This window comes from Culex pipiens, chromosome 3, assembly GCF_016801865.2.
Source record: "Culex pipiens pallens isolate TS chromosome 3, TS_CPP_V2, whole genome shotgun sequence".
NCBI classification, from domain to species: Eukaryota; Metazoa; Arthropoda; class Insecta; order Diptera; family Culicidae; genus Culex; species Culex pipiens.
Genome location: NC_068939.1, coordinates 158,449,376 through 158,472,644, shown reverse-complemented (window position 1 = coordinate 158,472,644; position 23,269 = coordinate 158,449,376). Strand labels below are relative to the sequence as shown.

The 23,269-nt window shown below is 36.4% G+C and overlaps 1 protein-coding gene across 3 annotated transcripts; it reads left to right on the top strand.

The window, feature by feature from the left end:
• Window positions 1-1,406: 1,406 nt before the first annotated feature.
• On the top strand, window positions 1,407-21,456 carry LOC120414465 (microtubule-associated protein futsch). Of its 3 annotated transcripts, none has more exons than XM_052711227.1 (6): window positions 1,407-1,754; window positions 1,814-2,994; window positions 13,458-13,590; window positions 13,656-15,800; window positions 19,753-20,434; window positions 20,579-21,456. In XM_052711227.1, exons 1-6 carry the CDS (start codon window positions 1,635-1,637, stop codon window positions 21,031-21,033), a joined length of 4,716 nt encoding a protein of 1,571 aa, XP_052567187.1. In that variant the 5' UTR covers window positions 1,407-1,634; the 3' UTR covers window positions 21,034-21,456. The 3 variants fall into 3 exon arrangements, with proteins under 3 accessions (XP_052567187.1, XP_052567186.1, XP_039431594.1); XM_052711226.1 differs by having other exon boundaries at window positions 19,753-20,497; XM_039575660.2 differs by having other exon boundaries at window positions 1,415-1,754; window positions 19,753-21,456.
• Window positions 21,457-23,269: the final 1,813 nt, after the last annotated feature.

Sequence of the window (23,269 nt, the reverse complement as noted above, 5' to 3'; positions counted from 1 at the left end):
GTTTTGAAATTGATATCAGGCCTGAACGGACTTTTGGATTTTTAGATTTGAAAATCCAAATGTGTTTTTTTTTAAAGGACCAATAAACATTTTTTTCTGCTTTTTGAGTGTTTATAAAACCGCCTTGAGTCAGGGGTATTAAAAAACAAAAAGCGAAATAAAAAAAATGTTTATTGTAAATACCTTTTAAAAAAGTTTAGTTTTGTAGGTTTACAGTTTTTAAGATTTTAGATATTCAAATTTAAAGACCACTAGATTTTTCGAATTTTTGATATTTAGATTTTTAGATATTTATATTTTAGAATTTCTTGAGTCGGCCTCGATACCGACCGAGCTCAGGACCTTCTCGATGTCGGGGTTCGACGGAACGGCAAGGAGACATGCGCAACTGCGGCGAACAGGCCCAGCAGAGAGTTCAGATGAATACGGTCAAGGCCTCTATGATCGTTATAAGCTGCCGGTTTTCCGAGAATCCGAAATCTTCGATGAAAACTAGATGCGGAAATGGACGATGGATCACCTTTTGCAGCTTCTAGCAACAGAAATTTACTGAATCGAATACTGAATACTGATTCGAGGATCCTTCCGGAAACATTCGCAAAAACAAATTGAAAACAAAAAAAACTGATCAGCTTTGCCAAATTTTTGACCAAGATCAAATAATCAACACAAACTTGACAGGAGGGTGCGCGAAGGAGACGCAAAACAAATCAATGTTTTCGACAAAGCAGGTTGGGCGCTGTCAAATGTTAGTTGACAAGAGGAATTTAATTCCTTAATACATTAAATGCGCAAATTAAATGTATTAAGGCCAGTTTCGCGCCCCTCGGTTACTGTAAGAATATCCTGTTAGAACGTCGTGACTGGGAATTTGAGTGCATCACTTTTTAGCTTACTTGATTGCTGGATAAATATAACCCATTTTTGCCTTCACTGTTTATTAAATTTGAATAGCTTTCCAAAATTATAAAACTCAAATCAGCGTGTAAAATATTTACACTCAACCCCCGGTGGTTGGTCACTTTTTCGTTTGACACTTTTTAGTTTGTACCCCGTTGGTTGGTCAAAGTCAAACTAAAAAGTGACGAACTGTCACTTTTTACACGGCGCTCACGCACACTATCAAAACAAACGTTTGGTAGTGTGTGTGAACTCCGTGTAAAAGGGTTGTCAAACTAAAAAGTGACCCCGTTCGTTTGACAACAGTTGGTGTCAAACCATCGGGGTTTGAGTGTACAGCGAACTCTGGCGGAAATGTCTGTAAAGTTTCAACCCTTGTGGCTAATTTTCTTATTTTTCTGATCTCTTTCACTTTCTGACCTCTTCTGACCTCATCTTCGGTCCCCCCTTCTTGTCTTTCATTCAACAGTTTGCCATGACGACGGTGCCGTTGCAAACACAAAAAAGTGGAACACACCGCTGCTGACGAACGAAGGTCAAAAAGAGAAGAGCCAAAAAAAAAAAAACGCTTGCAGCCGCGAGATGTTGTTACGAAACTGTCAAGATCTTCAAATTGCGTTGAATTTTTGAGCTGCGCTTTTTTTTGGGTTTTCGGAAATTTACGCGTTTAAATTAGTGGCGGTTGGAGTGAATTATATTTTGTTAAACTATTCGATGATGCAGTAAAGTGAAGAATGTCCGTTAACATAACGGTGCACGCCGCTGCGCCGGAGGCGCATCTGGATCCATTCGCCAGCTTGGAAAGCGTCCGCAAGGCGGACAGTGACAAACGGCGACGGGCTCGGTTGGAGCAGGTTCGTAGGATCGTGTAATTAAAGGAGTCAGTTGGTTTAATTGCTGTTTTTGCTTGTAGGTTCGCCAGCAATCCAAGGAGTTGGCCGCGAAGGTTCGCCGGAACTTTAAAACGGCAAAACAGAAGGAACTGGCCAATGTGGAAAAGATTAAGCAGGAGGAGTTGAAGCGATGGAAGAAAAAGAACATTTCCCAGTTGCAGTCGGAGTATCAGTTCTGTCTGGAAGATGTGGGTGAGGCGCACAAGGCGGCGGAAGCCGCGGAGCAGTGTGAAATTTGGTTCCAAGAGAAGAAGGCGGCCCAGCAAGCTGCGGCCTTGGTTCGGGGCAAGCAAGCCGAGACCAAACTGGCCGAACAGATCCAGCAGAGGGAGAATCAACGGCCACGCAAGCGAAAAGAGTACAAACCTTCCAAGTCTGTTGGAATTCAGGTCAACTCTCCGCCACAGAAACCGTTGGTCGATCAACCGGCTGCCCCGATCCGACGCGCCCAGGATGATAGTTCCTCCTCCGTGAACACCCCGAGTGCCTTCGAGCAGTTCCGCAAAGGCCCAAAGACGAAGTCGGTCCCAGATTTGCGAAGTCTCTCGCCCGGGTTCGTTTCCTCCTCCGACGAAGAACTGCTCCTGCCCAGCTCAGGTAAAAACAAGGAAAACATTCCGTCGCACAACTCCGCCCGCCCAGACACACTGTACTACAACGCCAACTCGTTCACCTCACCGGACACTCTGCACTACAACCACAGTCAACCACCCCAAAAAATCGCTTCTCGTCCAGCCGCGTCGATTCCCCCGCTGAAACCGTTCACCCAAGTGTCAGACTTTATCAAGCGACGCCGTGACACCCACAAACAAACACCGTACCAAACCACAACCTACTCCTCCCAAAAGGCGGTTCAATTCGACGCCGACCTGAGCGAAAACACTCTCTCCTTTCCGACGAGCACAGCGCTAGACCAGGACCATTCAATTCTGGAGTCGCCGCGGAAACCCGCCCGGAAGCTACTGGAACGGCCGAGGGCACCACCGACGACGACGACAAGTTCGTCTAAACAATCCATCGGGGAAGGTAGTTCAACCAAGGTGCAGTACTACGATCATCTGACCAAGTATCGGAAGGAGTACGAGCAGCCGGTGGGAATGGTCCATCGGAACGAGAAGGGAGTAAAAGAGGGTGAGATGAATGCGATGCAGGAAGCGAAGCGGCACGAGCGATTGCAGGAGGAGATGCTGAAGGCGAGGAGGTGAGTATAAAACTTATTTTATTTTGTTTAATTATATTTTTTTATCGCAAACAAATTCATAAGCTTACTTCTGGACATATTTTAAACATTCGGCCCTTAATTAATGTTTGTTTGGTTTTACATTTTTCAACAGACTCTAGAAAAAATCCAAAAAATAAGTTTCTAGCCTGATATTAATATTAGGAAATCAACTGAAAATAAATAAAATTATAATCTGAGTGATTCTGAGAAATTTGAATTTTTCTAGGTCTTTATTATATTGGAATAAACCTACCATCACTTATGCTTAAATGAGCCATTTTGCACGGAGACTTAATTTTGAGAGCTGCCATGTCATCCTTGTGAATGGCTTGGAAAATTCAAAATTAATTATCTTGAGAAGAAAATTCTGTTTTGTGTGTGGCAAAATTATCACCAATAACCTCCATTTTTCTTTTCAAAATAAATTAAATGATGACAACCAGCTCATGGTGTCGATTTCTGGAAAAGTCAGGGAAAACCTGGAATTGTCAGGGAATTTTTTTTGACCTGGAAAAGTCAGGGAAAGTCAGGGAATTTTAAGCTGGGTCAGGAAATTTTGATGATCTTAAAAATTTTAATTTGTTTTTGAAAATTTACTCTTGATGAGGTATGTAAATGTATTCCAGGCCAAACTTTTCAACAATTTGATAATTTTTATTTTTTTAATGTCTTGGATGTAATATAGTTTTTTTTTTTTGCAATGGATGGGTAGAGCTAGTGATTCCTTCGCGGCGGGGATCGCGCGTGTTGCGAGATCTGGCGTGAATTTACTAGATAATTTCGTTTAGGCGCGAATAATTTCCATTTTTTTAATGGCTCAAAGACATTGATTTTTTTACCAGTTCTGCTCAGGGTGCAATAAGAAGTATAACTTCATAAGATTTCAACTATAAAAAAGCAGGGTTGTTACGGACGGCGCGGATCGCGCGGATGGCGCGTTTCGCGCGGATAGCGCGGATTTGGCGCGGATTTGCTGACTAATTTTGCTCAGGCGCGGATTTCGCGCGGATGGCAATTTTGATAAATAAATAGATAGAATTACTTTCAAGTTATTAAGAAAAGGATTATCAAGAATTGCGAGAATATGTTTTTTCCATTGAGTGCAATTTCAATTTCTTATTAATAGATTTTTTTCTGAAAATGTTTGTTTGTATTTTCGAAAAATTAAGATGTAAGATTATGTAGAGATTATTTTTTAAATTTATGGTTGAGAAATTCCTAAATAAATTTTCTACTACACTTAACTAATTTCTTAATTTATCCGGGTCTGAATATGTAATTTCTTTTGAATTTGAGGAATGTTTTTTTAACCTTATTTATTTTTAATTTTATAGTGGATATATTCAATTTGCCTTTGAATTTTAGATGGAATTTACCCGTAGAAATATTTTTTTTAAATTTAAGCATTCTTGGCTAAAAATAAAAAGATCAGAACATTCAAAAATTAATGTTTCATCATTCAAAATTAAAATTTCAAAAATTCGAAACTTTTTTTTTATATTTTAATAGTTTTTTTTCAATCAACATTTTTAAAATTCAGATTTAAAAAATTTTCGAATTTCAAAAATTGTAATTAAAAAATCCGAAATTTCTAAATTCTGAGTTTTAAAAATCTGAAATTCAAAACCCCAAAAAAATAAAAAAATCCAAAAGTCAAAATTTAAAGAAAAATTCAAAATAAAAAAAAAATCAAAATAAAAAAAATCAAAATTTGAAAAGTAAAAAAAATAAATTTAAAACAATTTTGCAAACAAACAAAAAACGGAAATCTAAAAAATCTAAAAAAAAAATATTAAATTTTTGAATTCTTAAATTCTTAAATTCTTAAGTTCTTAAATTCTTAAATTCTTAAATTCTTAAATTGTTAAATTCTTAAATTGTTAAATTCTTAAATTCTTAAATTCTTAAATTCTTAAATTCTTAAATTCTTAAATTCTTAAATTCTTAAATTCTTAAATTCTTAAATTCTTAAATTCTTAAATTCTTAAATTCTTAAATTCTTAAATTCTTAAATTCTTAAATTCTTAAATTCTTAAATTCTTAAATTCTTAAATTCTTAAATTCTTAAATTCTTAAATTCTTAAATTCTTAAATTCTTAAATTCTTAAATTCTTAAATTCTTAAATTCTTAAATTCTTAAATTCTTAAATTCTTAAATTCTTAAATTTTTAGAAGAAAATATTTAAAATATTGGAAAAGCAATTTGTTTCGGAATGAAATTTTAGTGAGGAATTTAGAATACAATCTGTATTATTCAATTCAATAAGTTTTTATTAGTAAATAATCAATTCACAATTTCGTAATTCTTATAACCTAATAGAGTTTTGGAGTTCCTTTCAACTATGATTTGAACTATAATTCATTTTGATGTAATTGGATATTCTAACAATGGATTTGGCAAGAGAAGGAAAAATTAAAAAAAAAACCTTCTAGTTAAAAAAAAAAACCTTCTAGTTAAAAAAAAAACCTTCTAGATAAAAAAAAACCTTCTAGTTAAAAAAAAAACCTTCTAGTTAAAAAAAAAACCTTCTAGACAATCTGTATTAAAATTTAAAGATTTTGAATTTTTGAGAATTTCGAAATCTAAAATTCAATCATATTAAAATTTTAGATTTTGGTTTTTATGAGCTTATATTTTTGAAGTTAAATTTCATTTATTAGATTTTTAAATTTTGTTTATATTGTTTAATAATTTTCTATTTTGTCAAAATTATTGTAGTATCCCTCTGATTTGCAAAAAGAATTTTTTTGGTGACACTTTTCTTGACGTCTATTGAGGTATTTTTTGACGGGACTTTTTGCTTTCATTCCTTCAAACATAAACGAGTTTATTTTTTTTATCAAATACTTTCTGTATTAGTTTTTTTGTTTGGAAATAACATTTCTTGAATGTGGTCGCGATTTTTTTTATATAACGCGGATTTCGCGCGGATTGAGGTTTCGGTCGGCGCGGATTTGGCGCGGATTTTATTTCGACTTTCCCGTAACAACCCTGAAAAAGGTTCAGCCTATTTTTTTTCATGTATAATAATATTATGTCGTGTGGTTTTAAAACAAACAATTTTTTAAAAATAGGAACTCTCTGATAAATGCGTAGCTCGAAAGTAACGCAAAACTCCATATAAAAAACGCTAAAGAAACGATCGACGAAAGGGTCACGAAAAGATTTTTCTTAAGCAGTACGCAGCTGAAAAGGAACAGAAACGAAAAGTAACGTTTGGTGTTTCTTTATGCGATGCTTAGGCCGGTACAAATTGTATTTAAAGTGTTTGTCAGCCTCCCCCCCCTCCATTTCAAAGCAGGCCCGAAAAATCTGAGGACAAGATTTTTTTTTAAACTTCAAAATTTCAATAGAAATTTATGTTTGAATTGTTGAAAATTGTCGACGTTTAGTATCACTCAAAAAATAAAATGTTTGTTTTCGTCAAATCTTACATTTTTTTCAAAACTAATGTTTTGCAATCAGTTGAACTAGTGTAAAATGCATTTTAAAACACTTCTTTGCATTCAGGACGAAAATTAAATGGCCGGTTTGTGTTTTTTTTTGCTCAATACAAAGTAAGCAAGAGCAAAAAATCATCCATTTAAAAAAAAAAAAAAAACAAATCTAAAATTCACCTGTTTTTCAGCTTTGTCAGATTTTTTTTCGGTGTTATGGGAGGTTACTGTTTGAAGAAGATTCTCTTCCCCTGAGGACACCGTGAGTGATTTTGCTTGTTCGGGTCCAACCAACCCCTTTGAGCTCTTCATATCGCAGTAATTTGAAAATGCTCCCTTTGTAATTCAACCGATACATAGGCCATCCTTGTGGCCTTGTTAGTTATCTCATCAAATCAAAGCAAAAAATGTTCAAAAATTCTAGCATTGCTAACATTTGAAATTTGAGTGCAAGCCACTTCCCAACAACCAGGACTACCTCAGCTTGATTGGAGGTCTGCTGTACGTAGCGGTGCACACCAGGCCAGATATTGCAGTGAGCACGTCGATCTTGGCCCAGAAGTCCAGCAAGCCGAATCAACAGGACTGGAACGAAGCAAAGCGAGTTCTGCGCTATCTGGATTCGACGATCAATCACAAGCTCCAGCTGGGTGCCACGAACGAAGAATTGCAGATGTTCGTTGACGCAGATTGGGCTGGAAATTCACGGGACCGGAAGTCAAACTCTGGCGTACTGTTGCAGTTCGGAGGTGGACTTGTCGCATGGTGCACCAGGAAGCAAACCTGTGTGGCGCTGAGCTCAACCGAAGCAGAGTTCGTTGCCCTAGCTGAAGGATGTCAGGAGCTCATCTGGACCCGCAGATTGCTAGAAGAAGTTGGAGAGGCAGCTCTTGGACCAACCAGGGTGAACGAGGACAACCAGAGCTGCATCAAGTTGGTGGAAAGCGACAAGATCGAGCGCCGAAGCAAACACATCGAGACGCGATACTTTTTTGTTCGAGATCTGCAGGAGAAGGGAACGATAAGGTTGCAGTATTGCCCCACGGAGAACATGCTAGCTGATGTGATGACGAAGCCGCTTGCGAGGATCAAGTTGGAGAAGCTGCGTTCGGCGATTGGGATTCGACCGGATCAGTTCGAGGAGGAGTGTCGGTGCAAGTAGGCGTCCTGATTGAGGACCCAATCGTAGTAGACGTAATTGATGACGGAAAATAAAATTATCATTCTTGTTCAAACCACTGAGCTGAGTAGTTTACTTTTTACGAGCTCTACCACAATCTAAAAAATTTCAAGATCCTCAAATTTTGAAATTTTTAAAGACTTATGTTTAAATATTATGAAATTCTTAAATAGTAATATTCTAAAATTGAATATTTTCAAATTCATAAATTCTAAAGTTCTGAAAACCTACAGTTATGAATTTCTTAAATTTTAATTCTATTTTTTTTATTACCTGCTTCTAAAGTTCTTCCTTTAATTCAAAAATCAAAAATATCTGAGGATTAGAAAATTAGAAGTGTTCGCCTAAGTTTCACTTAAGATAATTGTAATTGGTAATTTGTGCGTTTATTTATAACGATAACCTGTAATAAATAAACGCACAAATTACAAATTACAATTATCTTAAGTGAAACTTAGGCGAACACTTCTAATTCTAATTGAAATACTAAATTTTTATTTTTCTCAAAAATAAACTTAACTTTCACTCGAAATGATCCAAAGCTCGATCAAAAGTGATCTGAACTGTGTAATCTTAAATAGGGGAAAAACAATTTTTTTTTCTTAAATTCTTAAATATTTTTTAAGAATTTAAGAATTTAAAAATTTAAGAATTTAGGAATTTAAAAATTTAAGAATTTAAGAATTTAAGAATTTAAGAATTTAAGAATTTAAGAATTTAAGAATTTAAGAATTTAAGAATTTAAGAATTTAAGAATTTAAGAATTTAAGAATTTAAGAATTTAAGAATTTAAGAATTTAAGAATTTAAGAATTTAAGAATTTAAGAATTTAAGAATTTAAGAATTTAAGAATTTAAGAATTTAAGAATTTAAGAATTTAAGAATTTAAGAATTTAAGAATTTAAGAATTTAAGAATTTAAGAATTTATAATAATTTTTAGCATGTTTGGGTTGATTTCAACATTTCAGTATCGCAAAAAGTTTTTTTTCGCGATTTTTTTTCGTCAAATCTTACTTTTTTGAAAACTAATGATTGCAAAACAACTGAACTAGTGTAAAATGCATTTTAAAACACTTTTTGCATTGAAACGTTGAAACTATGGCTTGTTATTTAAATTTTTATATTTTTTTATTTTTTTGCTCCCCCCTTGACCCCGGCCAGTCGAGGGACAAAAACTTTGAAAAATATTCGCATCGGCCTAAAACACAATCAAAAATGACAACGGCCCAATTCGTTTCGGCCAAAGCAAACAATTTTAAAATGAAATATGACCCCTTATTTTAATTCAAAGGAAAGCTTTTAACTTTAAATTTTCTTTGAAAATCTTTAACTTTAATTTTTTATGGAAAATATTGTGAAATTAACTAAATGTGATTTGAAACAAAGAGCATTTTTATGGTTGCCCATTTTGGATATTCTATAAGAAAAATTCATTGACAGAATAAAAAAAAGTTTGAAAGTTTTTGCAGAATCCATCGTTTGTTTCCATTTTTTTCGAACAAATATATTAAAATAAAATAAAAATATTTTTTTTAAGTATCTTAAATTACCAATATTCAAAAAGGGGAATTGCATGAAGCCATAAAAAAAATCTACAAACAATATGTTAGAAAAAAATAAATTTGGTCGTCTGGAGAGGTCAGGAAAAAGTCAGGGAATTTTATTTTGCGATTTGGATCGACACCATGCAGCTTTACATGCATCAATCAATTATTATAAATTTATTTGATAAAAATGGCGTATGACTTTTTTTTTTGCACTGTTTAAAATTTCTGAACACACAATTTACCTGACAAACCTATTAAACTTGTGAAATAAATTACTTTTCCTGTTAATCTCGCATGACGAAAACGTCTTCTTTTCTCAACTAAAAATAAAAAGATCGATAAGTAATACATTTTGTTGACCTTTGCAGTTGTATTTGTAACCGTAATTTCATTGGTTCTGTTGACAATAAAAATAAAAATAATTTTTTTTAGTTTTCACAGAACAAAAAAAAGCACATCAAGAGTTGCGTATTTAAATTAGTGCCCAAAAAGTATAAGTCATCGCTCAAAATGTTCAAAAATATCGCAGTTTTAGCGAAAAAAATTTTTTTTTCCGTTTTCGACAGTTTCTTGTTTTGCGCGGGATCAGAAAAAACAAAGTTTTGATTTGTTCTGTATGTGTATTCACCTACGTTATAAAATTAAATGTCTTAGTTTTATTTTTCAACTACCCAACTAATCACTTGGCGAACTAAAGTTGATTCAGCCATTCCGGAGATATGATTTTTTTAAATGTGGTTTTTGAAAAAAATCGTTCAAAAGGGTAATTTTTTGGACAACTTTGTTTTGGATAGGAGCACTCTAATCGGCAAACAAAAAAATACTGGTCTAATTATTTTGGCCAAGGAACTCCCATGCCAAAATTAGAGCGTCCAATTTTCCGGGATTACAAAATTCCCGGGAAACGGGAAATTTTCAACAGATTTCCCGGGAAATCCCGGGAATTCCCGGGAAATTTTAAATTTATCGAAAATTGTTTTAATCTTGGTTTTGATAAATAAGTGCGAGGGTCAATTAATGCCTTAACCGGCTGCAGAAAAAAAAATCAAGAAATATTCTAAATTTATAGGCTGTCTTGCAATTCGTACACACTATAAAAACATCATTAGTAAATATTTTTTGTGCAGTGTTATATTTCTAATCACAGTGTTTGGACAGCGAGTAACATGAATCCATGCATATGGCTCTGCGAACAGTTTGAGAGAATATGATAAAGTTGAGACGACGTTGAAAAGAAAAAAAAAAAAAAAATCACGAAGAAAATATGGATTTATTGGCAAATCTTTTTCCAGAACAAATCTAACTTGTTTGAGCTCATGAATAAATAGATAAGCATTGAATTCGCAATTACTAAGCTATTTCTTCTGTCGCGGTGTTTTGTTACAATGTTTTGAACCTAAGCATGTTATTCAAAAAATTATCAAAAGTACAATAGAGCAATTCCAGCCCAAAACAGGAATTTTTCAGGTACTTTTTTCTCGACCCTCTCCGATTTCAATGAAACTTTGTAGACATGTTATCCTACGCTTATATAAGCCATTTTTGTGTATATGGAGCCAGTTCCACGCGATAATGACATTTGAGAAGGGCGTAAGTGTTTTAAATATTTTTGTATTTCGTAATTTAAATATTGCTGTATCTCGAAGCCGTTGCATCGTATCAAAAAGTGGTCAAAGACAAACTTGTAGGAAATTTGACGGGCTTTCCGAAAAAAATACACTGAAAGAAAAAAACACTCTACTTTTACGAGATTTTTCAATTTTAAAGTTTAAAAGTCAAATTTGAGGGGGAGCCCACGATTTTTTTTCGTTCAAAACTTTTGTGAAGATAGCCTAAGATGTTACAAAAATACTCAAGAAAAATGCAGGATGGAGCAACTCACCTAAAAAAATACAAAAATCATTTACTGAAACTGTTTTTTTGGAAAGTGCCCTAAACGTCAAAATTTTCAAAAACCGATAGTGGGAATCGGTTCTCCAGACAATTTTACATAAAAGTCTCCATATTGACTACTGTCCTAAGTCCAATCCTTGTGAAGTTACAGCGGTTTTAAAAATAAAAATGTTGAAAAAATAGGTTTTTTGACGGTTTTTTTGCAATTTCTATATGACAGACTTGATTTTTCAGTCTCGAAAATATTTTTACCGGAAAGCTCGTCCAATTTCTCATAAGTTTGTCTTTGACCACTTTTCAAATTTCAAAATAACTCATTTTTTTGATGATTTAAGCTAATTTACTATCCAGGTTAATATACTACACTGAAAAAATATTATGTTTTCAGTTATGAGCGATGTTATTAGCTTATATCTGTAAGCCAATACATCCAATTGAAATGTGGTCAAAGACAAACTTATGGGAAATTGGCTCCATATACAAAAACTGGCTCCATATATACAAAAATGGCTTATATAAGCGTAGGATAACATGTCTACAAAGTTTCATTGAAATCGGAGAGGGTCGGGTACAACCGATTCCCTATTTGGCATGGAATTGCTCAATAATGTTATGTGTGTGACTTTGATCATTCAATATATTGAGTAAGGACTCAAATCTTACTTGTTTGAAGAAAAGGGCGTAGATTAAAACAATAGACAATAAAGGAAAAAGCATACTACATAAAGTTCGCTACTGAAAGAATAATGGTATGTTGAAGGAAAGAAGAGTAAAAGCTGTATGGAGTAGATTAAAAATATAGGCAATAATTTATGAAAAAAGCTTTGTGATAAAGGATAAATAATATCATATAAGCTTAGATAACATTAATGACAACTTTAGGAGACGATTAAAATAATATTTTAATAAATAAATAAATAAGCCAATGAATAAAGAATACATCAAATATGAACAGGAATTAACCCGAGAATTAACCTCGTTCGCATATTAAGGAGATCAGTTTTTGTTAGGGAAAACACATAACAGTTAAAACTGGCAAATAGAGTAGAGTAGACTTGAAAGATAAGTGAAACAGAACTAAAGAAGTTGGAGATAATAAGAAGAGATACTCCGAGTTGCGATGTTCTAGGTACATCCACAACAGTTCGTTCAACATGCTGTGAATCAAAACAATACCTTCTACAATCACAAATTACTTCCCTTTCCCACATTGCCGCTTTATAATGTAGTCCATGCTCTGCAAAGAAAGGGATGTTAGTAAAATATAAACACTTTAAAATAATGATACAGTTACTTGCGGGAACCTGAGTGACATCAGGGTTTCTGATGTTGTTGCTGTTGTCTCCAGTGTGATAATATCACTCCGAAGTGGTTGTCGTGGTGCAATCGTTTTCCAAACCGTAGGCCCAGACACGACATGAAAATGAAAACAAACAAAAACAAAACAAAAACAAAAAGATGCATTAGTATATGAAAATAAGAGAAACAAAGGATCATGCAATCAAAATAAAATGGTGGATAGTAAACAGAAGCCGAATTAGAAAATCAGTAATACATAATAAAGAAATAGAAGATAGATAGTAGCTGAAAGTGGAAAGAAGAGAAACCCCGTATTGCGATGTATCAGGTACATCCACAACAGTTAACTCAACATGCTGTGAATCAAAACAATACCGTCTACAATCTTCCCTTCCCACATTGCGCATCCCTTTCTTTTGGCCGTCTCGACTCTGACCCTCGCTGGTCAAAGGTTTACGAGTTCGTTTCCACAGGCCACCAGCAAGGTCACGTGCTGTCATCATGATGACGAAACCAAGCCAACGTGGAGGTAAGAAAATGGGTAACTTGCAAGGAACCAGAGCAGCTGTTTTGACCAAGATCAACTAACAGCACTCCGGATGTAGTTCCGCTCCTTCCAGGTTGTTCCTCACCGGGTGTCAACCGAAAAGGTATCATTACACCCTTGGCCTGCAGACCTTCGGATAATAGAACTTCGGATAAAAATCTAAACTTCGGATAATCGAGTCTGGACTGTAGTTGTGATTTTAAAATCAAACCGTCAAGTGGAACAAATCGGGACTAAAGACTGAATAGAAACAGCAGTGCTTAGAAAAAAATATCTAAACTGGAGTAGTTACTCAGTTTGTGCTTTATATCCAAAACTTATCAAAAATATCAAAATATAAGGCAAAAAGAATACGCTCCAGATGGCGGTACCGATTTTATAGATAGTACTTTTCAAGATATCTAGAGTGTTTTTTGGTTAATAAAATGTAAAAAAAATGTTTTAGCAAAGTTTTAATTAAACTAAAATTAACACTTATTTGCATGAACAAAAAAAAACAAATTCAGTTACTAATATTTATTGAAATTTCCCCAACAGGCAACCCCAAAACCAGGAAGACCGGTCCAAGCTCGCGCTGGAGAAGCTGCAAACGCGCAAAGATTACGAGAACCTGAAGGCCGAGCTGGACAAACTGGTCAAGGCGGAGAACGTCGTCAAAAGCCAGAATCCGGTAATTTAAAACTAAACATATGTGTCAACTTCAGCCGCATCTCAAAATTAAAAATCATATTTCAGCCCGCAAAACCGATCCTCCCTTCGGAACACCGCCAGCGCCAGCGTTCGGCAACGCGCCAGAAGCGCGCCAACGACGCCGTCGAGGATTTGATCCAGCAGCGCGTGCTGATTACGTGCCCCAGGGTACGGGAAGTTCCACCGGAAGATGACCCGCGTCAACGTCCTGCGCAAATCAATGTGGCGGCAGCGACGGCGTCCAGAGCGAAGATGCCCCTGGGAGATGCTGGGCAGTTGGTGATGGACAGTTCGGACAGTTGCAGTACGATACTGTTGGGGTTGGATCCTAGTGGAGGTCGTGCGGGGATTCCGTTGCCCAGGGAGGGCGATAAGATTGTCAAGTTGAAGGAACTGCTGGAGCAGATAAACGAGCAGAGGAAGCTGCTGACGGATGAGTTGGAAAAGGAAGAGGACGTGGAAGAGCCGAAGGTGTCGGTGAAGATGAAGTCTACAAAGGTTCAAACGGAGAATGGGGTGCAAAAGTTGGAGAGAAGGCAGGAAGAGCTGGAAGAGCAGCAGCGAAAGTTGCACGAGAAAGAGCGCGAGGTTCGCGAGTTGGAGAAGCAGCTGAAGGAGAAGATGAATCGGTTTGAGAGGGAGAAAGTGCGGCCGGTGGCACCGAAGGTGCCGATTACCATTGAGGCACCTGGTAATGCCAGGGTTGAGCAGGAGACTTCCTCGAATGATAGCGTAAAATCCGGCTCGGACATTCCAGTTAAGATTGTAATAACGTTGAACGATAAAAGTCAGAAGAAGATTAAAAAGACTCCGAAGAAGGTCGCTTCGGAAGTTCGAAAGCGGAAGAAGGCGACGGAGCAGGTTGATGCAGTTGTCCAACCGGAAACTCCCAAACCAAAACCAGCGAAGGAAGTTGCTCCTGAACCACCAATTATAGAACACGAGCAGTCTCCAATAAGTTCTACAACGTCAACTATCTACCGCCAATTGCCGCCCAAGATCGACAATCGCGTAGGTCAACTGGTCAAACAGCTCGTCCAAAACCCGACTACAGAACCGATTCAACCTCAACCTCAAAAGTCCAAGAAGTCTCCACCGCCGAAACATCAACTTCAAAAAGCTCCCCCGGCCCCAGTTCCGAATCCTCCGCCTGCTATCAACGGCCAAAGCCAACTCAACCCAAACCTCATGCAGTACATCGTCCGTCTGCTCGGAATGTCCCGCCAGTCGATCGAACAGCTCGGCGTCAGTTCCTCCACGAGCGTGTCCACGCCGCACGAATCGGTGGTGAACGTGAGCGGTAACCAGTCGGTCGTCCTCGAGGAAGACCCCTCCCGGATGAACCGTCTGCGGCACTTTATCGACGACAATTACAACTTTTTGAGCGAAATTGACGAAACGCTGAAGGAGCAGGACCTGACGGGGTCGGCCAATGAGAACATTAGCCGCGTCGAGGACATCTGGATGCGTACATTGAACCGTAAAGAGCGGGAGATTCGCCGCGAAAAGCCGACAACCCCGGACGCACCAAAGCAGGTCGCTCCACCAATTGGACAATCGCCTCCAGTTAAGGAGAGCCCGCTGAAATCGATTCTCAAATCCCCAAAAAAGTTGCCGTCCAAAGTCGCCAAAATCATCACCCCACAAGGTCACGTCGAGGTGATCAACCTGAGCGATCGCGACGAACAGGAAGTGCTGCAAAAGTACTCCCAGCTAACGGAAAGCTGCAGCAAGCGCATCTCCGAACTGTCCGAGATGATCCAAAAGGTCCGCGAAGAAAAGAAAAAACTCATCGAAAACAGTTTATCCTCAACCGAGCACCAGGAATCGTCCACCAAGTACATGGACCTCCCCCCACTCCCACCAAAACCCCCCTCAAAAAGCAGCGTCGAAACCAGCCCCCGCTCAACCCGCTCCAAGGACGACCCCGTCAGCGAGGAAATCAACCGAATCCTGTCGGCGACGGCAGCGGCCGCCACGCGCCACATTGGCCTCAGCAAGGACAGCGGAATCGCGATGTCACGGCCGGTGACGTCGTCCGATTATCGGGACAGTCCGGAGGTGGTTCGGCCGCCGAATGCCGGTGCGCCCCAGTTTGAGTCGTCGGAGGATTTGAGCTCGCGGGAGGCGGCAGTGCCGCAGCAGCAGCAACAGGAGCAGTTTGAGCCGCTGTTGAAGGACATTCCGAAGGTGAGTTTGAGACCAAATTTTTGTTTGTCAGGTTTGGTAACGATATACAATCGAGGATTGATGACGAGAAAGTTATACTAGCCCTGATTTTTTTTAATATTCAATGTACAAATTACCAAAGTTTTTTTTTATTTAAAAAAAAACCATTAAAAAAATCCTCGTTTAATACCTTTACTGCAGGGGTGCTCAAAGTTTTTGATGGCCGGGCCAAATTTTAAGCTCAAATGAGCTTGCGGGCCAAATTAACCAAATAGGCTATTCAAAAAAATTAAATAACGTTACTTTAATTTAAAGGACAAGAAAATACATCTATCAGCTGGTGTTATTTGAAATTTTCGTAATTTTGTGAACTATTTCGTTAGTTAAAAATAATAGAAAACACAAAATGGCAGTTTTCCATCAGTATTGTTGATTTTATTTAGTAATCTGAACAATTTATGTAACGGCGTAATTTCATCATTAAATTAAGTAGGACTAAAGAAAATTAGTTGATAACCAGAAATTCAACATTTTGTCGCTTGTGTGCTATCTTGTGACATGTCTGCTGTAACAAGATAGGACGTGTCACAAGATAGCACACAAGCGACGATTTAATAAAAAAAAATGTTAGCAAATGTTTTAAGCACCCGTAAAGTTGAATTGCAATCATTATTTTCTAAAAATATAAAATTGGACGAAAAAACATTCTAGCGAAAAAAAAAACAAAATAAAATTAACTAAATTTCTAATATTTTTTTTAATAAACCCAAACATGCTCAAAATCAACGCAGAGGAATGCATTTTTAATTAATTTTAGCTGATAACACTTCAAATTCCATTGAAATTTTAAAGTTTTTTTGAAAAATATTTGGTCCCTGATTTTTTGAGCCAATTTTTAATAATGGGGGGGAAGGGATGGTGCAACACTCAGTGCACTGCAGCAGCCTTATTTCTCCGATTTCGACATTTTGTATGCCTTCCTAAGTCAAATTTGAACGTTTTATAAATGGTTTCAAAAATGTTTGATGAAAGTACTGGCGATATTGACTAGTTTTATGCATATTGAATCGTGTGAAGTTGTTTTAATTATCAAGATTTTTGAACATTTCTAGTCCTAAAATGGGGATCAAATTAAAAATAAATCAATAGTTTTTTATTAACAAAAATTAAAAAGGTTAGCATAAAGAAAGTTTTAAAAAACCTTAATTTTGAAAAAGTTTAAAATCACTTTAGAAGTGGCCAACGGGCCATTTTACATGATCATTCAAAATGGGTCCGCGGGCCACAAAAAATCATCTCGCGGGCCACGTTTGGCCCGCGGGCCATACTTTGGTCACCCCTGCTTTACTGTAAACTATAAACAATTGAGAATGCGAGTTTTTCAATTAATACTAAGTTATGTTAAAATCCATTCTAAATTTTGCACTGTTTGATATTGATGCTGCAAATTATAAAAAAAGAGGATTTTCAAAAAATACAATATTTTGTGAAAATTTGTGATTTAACAACAAAGCTTTAAGGATGTTTTAATCTTTGCAAATTTTGGCATCGTTGAACATGCATATTGCAAAATCTGCAATTTATTTTATTTTTACTTAAACATTAAAAAAAATCATTGCTTTAAATCACAATCTTTTTTTGAAAATAAATCAAAATTTAGAGTATTTTTAAATTTGGTATTATGTAAACATTAACGGAAAATTCGAAAAATTGAGGATTGAGCTAAAACTCTTGTGTTGTGTAAATTCATTCATAATTTTGCTTGGTTTAACGCCCGTTTTGAAAAATATCACAATTTGAGTATTTTCAAAAAACACGGTATTTTGAAAAAAATCTATCTTTTTTACGAAAATTTCTTATGTTTCGAAAAATCATAAAATCTAGCGTCGTTTGATTGTCGATTATGAAAATTTGAAGTTTTCAAAAAATATATGATATTTTGTGAATATTTTAGTTTTTTGAAAATACGGAGTTTTACAGAAAAAAATAGAATGTAACATTTAAAACTCAAAAATTGACATCCATATTGCAAAAAAAAATCGAGTATTTTCAAAAATAATATTTATATTACTAAATCTCTTTTGTTTTGAAAATCTTTGTAAAATCTTCTTGGATCGTTAAATAACCATTTTGCGAATAATGACATTTATTTCAGTATTCAAAAACGGTATATTGTGAAAATTATAATTAAAAATTATAATAATTAAAATACTTGATTTCTTGACTTTTTTTTGATAAGGTCCTATAAACAAATGCAAACATTGAGTGTATCCCGCTTACTCCGATGGACTTTGACATAAGGTGTGAAAGGGATACACTCAATGTTTACATTTGTTTATAGGACCTTATCAAAAAAAAGTCAAGATTTAAAACTTCGAGCTAAACAAAAAAAAACCAAAAATTTTTGCTTTTCGCTTGATTTTTTTAAATATAATTTTAAGAAATAATAAAAATTAAGTTAATAGAATAAATAAAAATAAATATTTATCTATTTAACCCTCTACTGCCCAAATTTTTTTTTCGAAAATTTTTATTTTTCCCGTGTTAAGGAGGTCATTTTGAGCAACGTTTGTTCTACGAAAAACTTTACTTCTCTTGTTTTATGTTTTTCTTGTTTCATTTTTAGTATTTTAATTTGCATTTATCTTGTTTAGTTTATGTTTGTTTTTGGTAGTATTTGGCCTACTCTACCACCTCCTATCATTACATTTTGCCTATCTAATTTTTTCATGTTTTTACAGTAACTTTTTCAATTTTTTGCATGTTTTTCACATTTTCTGCTGTAAAATGGAACCATTATCATTTAAATTGTAAATAAATGCGTACAGGCATAGTCTGGGGCACTAGAAAAATTACTGCATACTTCTTTTTACTTAAAATATAGGCAATGTTAGTAAAAAACACAGCCAAAGTTGACCCCTAAAAAAATACATTTTTAAAAACATTGGCAAAGTTACATAAAACAAGTCAAACTTCCAACCATAAAATTTTCCAAAATTTTAAAAGTTCTTCTTTCGAATGCTTTTTGAAGATCAAAAATTGGTTGAAAAAATGATTTTTGGCGATTTTTTCAATTGAAGCCCGTCTAGAGGCGGGGTTGGGTTGTAGAGGGTTAACAAGGCAATTGCAAAAATCCGAAAAATTTAAGCTCAAAAAAAAAAATTTGTAAAAAAAACTTTTTCTCACAAAAAAATATTCTATTACTTAGATATTTTAGAAACTACTGATTGCAAAACAACTAGACTTGTGTAACACGCATTCATTTTTTTTTCATTCAAATAGTCCCCTCAACCCCCCTTCCCCATATTATGAAACTTTGAGTATTAAAAAACGATTTTCAAAATGGCGGTGCCTTCCCGTTTTACCTTAAAGTGGTTTCAAAAGTGGTCGCCATCTTGAATTACATATTTTCAGTTCACATTGGGGCATTTTTGGTTATATTGGAGTTCGATGACTAAAAATCCAAAATCAAATTTTTTTTTTTCTCTTTTCAATTATCAGAAGATGCGATTTTGCTAGATAAAATTTATGCGAGGAGTTCGGATAATGCAGATTGGACTGTATTCTAAAAAAAAAGACCGATCCTTTAAACAATTATTTTTATTTTTTTTTGTGTAGCTTCGCTGAGAATTGGTCATTACGATTAATTCGTCGACATGCCAAACGAGCAACGGTTATACAGTGGACTCTCTGGCTGTCGATCTTCTCGATATCAATATTGCTCCAGCTGTCAATAAATTTTTCAGTCCCTTCAAATAGATTGCTTTGATTTTCCATTCTATAATTTGATAACTCCCGCTCTCGACGGTCCCTTCAATATCGACAACCAGAGAGTCCACTGTAGCAAAAACGTGAAAAGTTTCATTTTACTTCGTCCTGTATAAACTTGAGTCAGTTGCTATTGTTTCACATTTGGAGTCTTGCTAGCTTATTATCACGAAAGCTAATTTTTTTTCTTTCTCTTATTTAACAGGTCACTGCACGTGTCCTCTCCGAGACCAACGAACCTCAGCCTACAACCAGCGAGTCTACCCAGCGCGCCAAACCTCCGGTGGCCATCCGCCGTTTCAGCCCCCAGCTGGAGGAGGCCAACGCCGCCCACGAGCTGTCCACCATTCTGGAGGTGGAGACGCCACTCGCCTCAAAAACGAACATTTCCATTCCGGCCAGCGAACTCCGGCTGGATCCGGCCGAGCAGCTGCTCGTGGAAGCTCGCGACAAACTGCTGGAACATGCGCGCGCTCTGGGCTATGAAGGATTTCCGAATTATGAGGAGTATCTGCGGCGGGAGAATTTGGACGGAACCCGATTCGATCCGGAGAAGACCAGCTTGTCGCGGTTGAACGAACTGCTCGAGGTTACGGGGAAAAGTGACCAGCTGCGCTATCAAAAGTATCCCCTGCCGGCGCCGGAGATGAACGTCACCGAAGACACGCTGAAGAGCGGTGAGAAGCAGTCCGGGACGGATCCTGGGGGAAGCAATTCGAGCTCGAGTGCGTCCCTTCCGGACGTGGTCGCGGAGCTGAAGCTACGCAACATCATCGATAAGTCGTTCAACAACTCGCTGGACGATTCGAACCGATCGACGTCGGAAGATTCGGAAGTCGTTGAGATTGTCCAACCGGTGCCGCAAGTTGAGAAATCTCCGTCGAAGCGTAAGCTTTCCAAAAAGCAAGACGAAGCCACCGAATCGCTTGGGCGTGATCTCAACCAACTCGGTATGAAGTGGGCTTCGTCGATGCTTCGAAAGAACCAGGAAGTGCTCAACGATCACTCTAGCAGTTCCTCGTTATCCCTAGCGGAAGACCTCCTCCGGAAGAAACCCTCCTCAAACGAAGCAGCCTCCGGAAAACCCCTCAACCTGAAAGAGTTCATCGCGCGCGAACTGATGATCCGCACCCACTCCGATCTCAACTCGCTCTCGGACTCGTCCAGCCCGTGCAGTCTGCTGCTCAAATCCCTCCTGGACATTAGCCACATCAACACCTCGACGCCGGAACTGCTCACGCAAACGACAACCGACAAGAACGTCCAGCGGACGTCGACACCCGTCGCGGCGAGCAAGTCCTCGTCGGGGACGCCGCGGGAAATTAACAATGGGACTGCCGAAGGCAGTCTGGCAAACCTGACGGCGGGACTGTTTTCCGGTGAATCGCGCATTTCGTCGGTGCACCAGAGCTCGTCCTCTGGTGGGGAGAATAGGCTTTCGGTGCCGACGTTGCGGCTGAATGTGGAGAAGTATCGGAAGGAGTAGTAGGAATGCATTTTATTTTTTAGCTCAAGTTTTATCGTTATCGAAAGAATAATGACGTTGAAAGTGTTTAGCGCCTTGCATGCGCGTGCCTTACGAATAAACTGTTCACTTATAGAATTCACAAAGTTTATGTGCTCAAATTGGACTATTTTTTAAAACCATAACTAGCTGTAGGGAAAATCTAGCATTTACTGAGACGCTCATGCAATCAAAGTAACAACGACTTTTTTTAAACGTTAGCTTAGCAGTTTTGTTTTGGTTTTAAACTTGTTTTATCAATAGTATTAAGTTTCAACCGAAAATTACGTTAAATTTACCAACTGTTTACAAATGCATTTAGGTTCACCGTTCAAGCAACGTAGCATTAAGCACTGTTGAATTTAGGCATGGAATCATCAATCTAATAAATCAATTCTATTCAATGTTTTGCAGGACTTCTTCACACGGCGGTCATGGATGACATCCCAACACGTATTAAAGTTCATGCTAAGGATGTGTCTGAGAAACTACGTAGAGCAGCCGTAGAGTTCTACTACAGAAGAAATCGTCCATTACGTCAACAACTGGTATGTTTGCGTATTTATCGGGTATTGAGAGTTGGAACTACAAATACACAAAAAGAACAATCGAACCCAGCTGAGCAATTCTCTACGAAATCGGCCTTTGTTTTTAAATTTTGTAGTTTTTAATCCGGCTGAAACTTTTTTGGAGCCTTCGGTATGCCCAAAAAAGCCATTTTGCATTATTAGTTTGATCAAAAAAAATTCCATACAAATTTGGCAGCAGTCCATACAAAAATGATGTATGAAAATTCAAAAATCTGAAGGAAGGAATTTTTTGATCGATTTGGTGTCTTCGGTAAAGTTGTACTGAAAAAATCATACACGGTTAAAAAAATGTGTTGATTTTTTATTTAACTTTTTGTCACCAAAACTTGATTTGCAAAAAAAATACTATTTTTATTTTTTGATATTTTTTAGGGTACATAAAATGTCAACTTTTCAGAAATTCCCAGAACGGGCAAAAAATCTTTGACCGAGTTATAAATTTTTGAATCAATACTGATTTAAAAAAAAATATTGGTCGCAAAAATTTTTCAACTTCTACTTTTTTTAAATCAAGACTAATACTTCAAAAAGGTGTAATGTTGAATGTTTGGCCCTTTTGAAATGTTAAATAAAAAATGTTAAAATGAAAATATTCTTTTCGAAAAGATCGAAAAATTTCACGAATGTTTCATATATTAACATTGAAAATCGGATCGGTGGGTTGTTTGGGTGAGACTTAGAAAACATCAATTTTCCTGTTTTTAAATCTTTGCATGGCAATATCTCAGCAACTAAGCTCAAAAAATGCTCAAAAAAGCAAAACATAGAGAATTTTCTCAGCTTTTCAAAAATATTTTTTTAGTGTGGGCAAACATGGGCACTAATTTAAAAAAATGGATAACTGCGACTTTTTTCCAAAAAAGTTACCTAAAAACGGCTACAACTTGAAAACTATGCACTTTATAAAAATTTCACTAAAGTACTAGATTTTACATCGAAAAATTAAGTTTAAAAATTATTGCGACCAATATTTAAATTTTTTGAAAAAAATCAGTATTGATTAAAAAATTCATAACTCGGGGAAATTCTTGTAAGTTTGGCAGGTTAAGCGCTCGCTCCTAACTCCATCCAATTTGCTGATTTTCACTATTTAAACAACTAATTTTGCAAAACTTTTGGTAGAAACTTACTTGCTCACTTCTCATTGAGCTATTTATCACTCGATTTCAGTTGAAAACGTTTTTAATTAGCTGTAATTGAATGTCAAAGTGCTGATATGGCAACATTAGAGGCACGCTGGAATTAGATGCTGTTCCCCTCGGTCAAAGATTTTTTGCTTGTTCTGGAAATTTCTGAAAAGCTGGCATTTTATATCCCCTAAAACATATCAAAAAATGGAAAAAATAAAAATAGTATTTTTTTTTTTGCAAATCAAGTTTTAGTGACAAAAAGTGAAATTAAAAATCGCCAAAAATTTTTTTACCGTGTATCATTTTTTTTCCAGTGTAGTCCTTATCCTCTTACCTAAAACTTTGCCGAAGACACCAAATCGATCAAAAAATTCCTTCAAAAGATACAGATGTTTGAATTTTCATATATCATTTTTGTATGGACAGCAGTCAAATTTGTATGGGAAATTATATGGACAAACCAATGATGCAAAATGGCTTCTTTGTTTTATTAAAGGC